The sequence below is a fragment of the Prunus mume genome, linkage group LG4 (assembly GCF_029339155.1).
Source record: "Prunus mume cultivar Tortuosa linkage group LG4, ASM2933915v1, whole genome shotgun sequence".
Lineage (NCBI taxonomy): Eukaryota > Viridiplantae > Streptophyta > Magnoliopsida > Rosales > Rosaceae > Prunus > Prunus mume.
This window is the reverse complement of record NC_142701.1, coordinates 14251294-14257896: the sequence shown is the minus strand read 5'-3', so window position 1 is coordinate 14257896 and position 6603 is coordinate 14251294. Positions and strand designations below refer to the sequence as shown.

General features: G+C 37.0%; 1 protein-coding gene across 2 annotated transcripts; it reads right to left on the bottom strand.

The window, feature by feature from the left end:
* Positions 1–1063: 1063 nt before the first annotated feature.
* LOC148917967 (homeobox-DDT domain protein RLT3-like) lies at positions 1064–4236 on the bottom strand. Of its 2 annotated transcripts, none has more exons than XR_016126491.1 (5): positions 3840–4229; positions 3418–3512; positions 1852–3138; positions 1545–1764; positions 1064–1361 (listed from the first exon to the last, which is right to left on the bottom strand). XR_016126491.1 is itself a non-coding variant. In XM_089051427.1 (5 exons), exons 2-5 carry the CDS (start codon positions 3469–3471, stop codon positions 1415–1417), a joined length of 402 nt encoding a protein of 133 aa, XP_088907553.1. In that variant the 5' UTR covers positions 3472–3512; positions 3840–4236; the 3' UTR covers positions 1064–1414. The 2 variants fall into 2 exon arrangements, 1 of the variants encoding a protein (XP_088907553.1); XM_089051427.1 differs by having other exon boundaries at positions 1064–1437; positions 1852–1956; positions 3840–4236.
* Positions 4237–6603: the final 2367 nt, after the last annotated feature.

Sequence of the window (6603 nt, the reverse complement as noted above, 5' to 3'; positions counted from 1 at the left end):
CCCCAGTGCATTTGGGCTTCCTTGTAATTCTCTTACCTCCAGCTCTTCATCATCCACAAGCATTGCGATCTTATCCGAGTGTTCTTGGGAATCTGCTCCTTCCAAAGCAAGTTCACATTTTTCTTTGTTGGCAGAGTCTTTCTCACATATCTGCAAGCAATACAGACTAAATCACATTTTTGGTGTTGCAATCTTCTGTTTCGAGTTACTGGTTTTCGCAATACACAAGTTAGCAAAACCAATGTCAACAGGAAAATCTCTAACATCAGGATTGGTTGCCCGCCAGACCGTCATCAAACCTTTTCCAACTCCGGTTTATTTTAATAATAAACAGAGTATAGCCGACCGGCTATACTACAGTATTTTAAGGGATCAGGGAAATTAGTAATTGCTTGTATATATGGCTTCCAACTTCCATTCCACTTATATAAAATCACACTATTTCCCTTGCTTAGTCACAAAGCAGAACAACTTTGTACAACAAAAATAACTTCAGTATTATAGCTCTCCCTCTCAGTTTCTTCCTTAGTTTCTTCCTTCCTCTTCAACTGATAATTTTAAGTTTAAAATGGCCACAAAAACTGAGGCATATATATAAAGTTTGTTGCTCAAGGCACTGAGAATTGCTACTGAAACCTGGAAGAAGGCTTCGAGGAATGCATGGAGTTTTTCGTGAAATTATGCAGCAACTATTATCTTAAAAAATGCCATAGAAAAAGTACAGCCAAACCCTAAATGTTTTATTTATCTAGTGCTATTCTTGTGTAATATAATTCCAGCATTCTTGGTGAATGTCTATTTTTTTTACCAATCAATAGCTACGAGAACCCCAATGAAGAAATGCAAATTTCAATAAACCAACAAGTCTTTGGCAACAAACTTTGAGGTCGAGGATATTCAACTACAATAAACATTGTTCTAGCTACAACAGATTATCACAAAGATGACTTTCAAATCTTCTATTTAACAACAAAAAAAAAAAAAAAGTATTTTGTTTTCCCTTACAACAATGTACATTTGACAACATTTTATTCCTGCTTTAAAAAACTAGAACAAGCATGCATTAACAAAATCTGAGTTCCTCCATTGACTGAGACAGTAAAGAGGCTGCCATATTCTTCACAAGCGAATATAGGATTAACGTGAGGATATTTCTCTGGAGCAGGTTTCAGTGATATGAAACTCTTGTATCTATTAAACGTCCAACTTTCCTTCATGCTGTACATCTAACGACTCAATGGCCATATATGGCAACTAAATAGAAAACTTGAAGCATAGCTTCATACAAAGTACCACGGTTTCAAAGCCTGCAACAGTTCCACTGATCTGGCAGTACAATGGACATATAAATGCTCCTCAATCTGTCAAAAAAATGTGGGATTGAATTTGGCTAATCTACAGAAAAAAGGCGGTGCTATTGCTTTGGAGCATGATTCCCTGAAGTAAAAGAAGCTTTTAAGATGGCGAAAATTTGAAAAGCTATGAAAACAATTAAGAAGTCACTCAATTGTCAAGCACCAATCTGCATTATATTCAATCATTACCTCTGACACTAATTTCCAGCCTTTTCTGAGAATGGGCTCTTTCCAAGTATGGAGCAATTAAGGCATCCAATCTCACCAACCAGAGCGCAACTGCAGATGTTGTTTGGGGCATACATGCAAAGGACACAATCAGTTCTTCACTAAAATTACAAGAACCTTGCTCTATATTGCATTCATATAATCGGTCCTCGTTGATGGCACCAACAAAATCACCAAGAACCTGCACGAGTAAACAATAAAGAAACTGATGGTTCCGACTAGAAAATAAACAAAAAATAGATAGTGTGAAAAAAGGAAAATAGAAAACCTGCAAAAGCTCAGCCAAAGATGAGGTACGTCTTAGTCGTTTCACCCATAGCTTATGAGCAGATTTTTTCCAAGCACCCAACAAAGCATCTTCTGGCATGGCTGACTGCACAAAGCAGAGGGAGGTGGAGATCAATATAGCACGGAAAAACATTAAAAAGTTTGGGGCGAATAGAAATGTCTTCGATATATAACCTAGAAAACCTGTTTTAACCATCCGACAATCAAAAGGTTCAGGCCCCAAAATCCAACTAAAATAATCCCACTATTTATGGCCAGCTACCAGAGGCCCGAACAAATCAGATAGGGCAGGTGGATACTAATCAACCATTCTGCTACATTCACAGCAGTATGCCTTTTCATCAATCCCTTCCCCGCCATCCCGCATCCCTTCCTCTAAAATCTTATTGCACTTCAGGGATTTTCTCTTCTTTTTTTTTATTATATAAAAGCTATCAGATTTGATTGCGCATAAATCTCAAAAGTCACATTCAAATTATCCAAACCATTAACACTTAATTCATTCCTAGGTTGATCCTCAACTGAAGTCCTATTCTCCTCCAGTCTATCAAAGATATGTGTAGCTTGAAATCTTTTTAACTGGAGGACATCTTCATTACTATAACAGACAAATATCAGAAAATGCAAAGCTAAAATCCAAATGATGGGTTGCCTCAATTGCATGCATCGCAGCTTTTAGTGATTGGATCTGTGATGAGAGGACCTTATGCTTAGGAAAAGTATCACTCGCTTCTTTCTCCTTACATGTGGCTACATGGATGGCATACCTTTCTTCCAGATCAAAATGAAGCTCAAATGTTGTATGGCAAATCCTGCAGTGCTTCTCATCTCTCCAATACAAATCATGACAACTTTCACATCTAGTAAGTGTATCAAAATATGATCGTTTACCATGTTTGACAGCATTAAGTTCTAGGTAAAAGGAATTCCATAACCATGAATCAAATGCTTTGATTCGGCTCCATTTCTGTTTCTGTTGTTCTCCTTTCTTTCTAACTTCAAGAACCACAACTCCAGATGAAGGCAGAGAATCATTTGCAATTCCAGATAAGTTGTTGTCTACATCAGATACTGGTGAATAAGTGTCTTCTCTAACACTATCCAGCTCAGATTGATCAGATTGCGCCAAGTTGTCAATTCTATCACTATTTACCATTCTACTTGACATCGCTTGGCACAGAAACGCTATTCGTTTCTCCAGGGATTCAATAAGAAGAGCCTCTCGTTTACCCCTGTCATCCAAAACTGACAACAAAGCACACAGAGCCTGCATTTGGTTTAAGAAAGAGCAAGTAAATATTATAACTTATACAAGGTCAAGCAATATGTACTACAATCACATTGATCGTATAACAAAAATTCAGCAGAATACCTCCTGTATCAATCACCTCCCAGTGACCATCTTCTGAAGATTCGAAATAAACCCTTCTATGTCCTGGGTCATATGCATTACAAGGGCCCAAGAAAAGCCAGTATCTATTGTATCTACGACCAGATCCCAAGTCTTGACAGCACATAGTAACATCTAATGATAATTGAAACTTACTTGCCAAGTCTTGACAGCACGTTTGGTCCCGCTTGAGAAGCTGGAAAACTCCATGTCTTCCTCACCCAAGTAAAATCCTAGTTTTGGGATGCTTCCTGTCAAATAACAGGAACATTATATTAGAACAAGTCGAAATCACAAATATTACATCCAAAAACGAAGCAAACACTAGAAAAGGAAATAACCACACAAACCCAGTTACAGGAAAAGAAAAGAAACAAAAGTTAACAACTTTCTATACTAAAGACAAAGTTAATACCCCCTTGAAAGTCCTAAAAAACTGTATGCTGCTCAGTTTTCAATTTGCCAAATTTAAAAGTACCATTTTACAATTCAAAGACAACACTAAATCATAAACAAAACACAAGAAATGAATGATAGACTCCGAAAAATCAAAACTCGCATTTCAAAAGCAAGCAGACCTGCATAGCTCGGACCTCTTCACCTTCCGACCCCTTCCTCAAAGCATTTCTGCTCTTCTTCTTCTCCTTCACTTCCGGAACGGCAGACACCTCCTCAATCTCCTCCTGAATATGGTCCAATTCTACGGCTCTGGAACTCGACCCTGTCTCCAATATCAGAATTTTCTCGGTCAAAATCTGCAACAAGCCGATGATGTGGGCTAGGCGGGCGCTAGGCCGCTAGCCAGGGGCTAGGCGGGCGCTAGGCGGCTAGGCGGGGGCTAGGCTGGCGCTAGGCGGCTAGGCGGGGGCTAGGCGGCTGGGCGGCCTCCTAGGCGGGTTAGGTCTTTTTACGATGCCGAACCTGGAGGACGAAGCAGCCGAAACAATCGGAGCTTTGAAGAAAACCAATCGGAGCTTTAGTTTGATAGAGAAGCGAAATGGCGGTCACTGCGAGTGCAAGCTTCGTGTTAATATTTAAAGAGTATCGCCGTTCGGCTATACTCTTAAAATATTCAAATATATTAAAATTTAAAGAGTCTAGCCGTTCGGCTACACCTTCAAAATATCCGAACGTATTTAGACAGTATAGCCGTGCGGCTATACCCTTGAAATATACATTTTTGTTATATCGTTTTAGGTTTTTGGGGCTGGAGTTATTTCTGCAATTATTTTCTTTATACAAGCGATATTGGGGAATGAAAATTTAAATTCTTTCTGATACCTCTCATTCTAATGATTTCTAACAATCTAACTATTAGCCCATTGGGAAAGAATAAAAAAATGAATTTTATTTATAACAAATAATACGGGTTAAACCCATAACTACAACAACAAAAAATAGGGATCCGCCAACATTTTGTGGATCAAAGAAGGTTGAATTTCACAGTATAAAATTGATTGGGATTGCTTTTTTTGGCCAAAAACCTGATTCACTTTAAAGTTAAGCAGTTTAAGGTGTTTGGTAAAAATAAAATATCCCAATTATTTTAAAAGAAGTGGCCTTTTGAGAGCAGCTTTTAAAAGCAAACTCAGGTTTCTTTTCAAAGCTACTTTCAAAAGAAGCGGAGATGAACCTTTCATGAATTTTTTTAAATTCCCAAAATACCATCATTCATTTTAAAAAATGACACCAACTCTACTTCCACATCCAACTCCACCACTTGCCCCACCACATTCACTACCTCCACCGCCACAGCCACCACCACCACTACCACCACCTCCTCCAAAGCCTCCACTTCCACCGTCATCTCCACAACCAACACCACCACATGAGAATATATTGGGAGACGCACATAAATGAGATGCCTTTCTAGATTCTAACCTTATGAACTGCACAAGTAGCTAGCTCAACTAAGAAATGGTTTTGGTCATATAAAAAATTTCTTAATCAACACCTTTTCCGGATCACCCCCACCTTTAAACATGTTATAGGTGTCTCGCATGACAGGTTTCGGATCTTGGCCAATCTGCATTCATCTGGTATGTGGTTAGAAGAATTATATTAAACTTTTCACTCAATACATGGGAGTAAAAAACAATTAAAAAAGTGTCACCTAGAATTATACATTCACTCATAAATATACTTGGTTATGCTTGCTCCTACATATGGCCAAAAGTCACTAGCTCAAAACCTACTTTAACTTCATCCATAATCTTCCTCAGATAAAAAAATAAAATAAAAACCTTAATTTTAACTTTTATTCCAATGACATATCTAAGGCTAAAGTGACACACTTTTTTATTTTTTTCTACATCAAGTATTATTGTTTTTCAAAATTTAATTATCTAAGTACCTAAAAAAATCATATGGAAATAAGAACCATCAAAGAACTAGTTCCTATCAAGATAGTAAAGTGACAGGCCCCTTTCCCAAAGGTCTGATAACAACCTTAGCCAACACCATGTAACTTAATTCAGCAATTCATATCCGTAGCCAACACACTTTTTTTCAACAATAATGTTCAAAGAATATAGCCTGCTATACCAGGATATAATTTTTTTTTTTCGATAAATAGTATAGCCGGGTGGCTACATTCGGGACTTTTTTATTTTTATTTTTTTATTAATGCTATAATGGGTCCTTTTTTTTAGGAGTGGTTGCGGTTTGGTAACAGCGAATGTTTGCCTAAACCGCAAACCGACCGACTATTTATGGGTGATTTTTGAAGCTAAACCGCAAAAAGCGGTCGATTACCGTGAAATAGCGGTTTAAAACTGCAAATTCTTTTTGTATCATAAAAATCCAATCTTCCACATTTTATGCCTAATTTTGATGCTTCTTTTGAAGCCTTTTGATTTCAAGCATACTTTAACCCAAAAATATAAATTCACAACCTAAATAAATAAATTCACAACCTCAACTTTTCAAGCATATATAAATTCACAACATCTTCAACTTCTCAAGCATTCACAACCTAAAGAAAATTAAAGTTACAATTTCAAGCATTCCAATTAAAGTTAAACTTCTCAAGTATTCACAACCTCAACTTCTCAAGTATTCCAATTCCAAATCCTTTAAAGTTACAAACCAAAAGGAAAATTCAATGCAAAATGAATTAAAGTTACAACCCAAAGGAAAAATTCAATTCAAAATTAATTAAAGTTACAAACTAAAAGGAAAATGTAATGCACTAATGTTACAAATTAAAATTACAAACTCAAGTGTTGGTGGTGGTGAGTGGATTTGAAGGACCCCGTTGTGTTGTTTGATGACCAATGCAATCTACAAAATGCAATTTTTTTATTTATTAAATATAATCGCGGTTTGTCGCAAGTTTTGAAA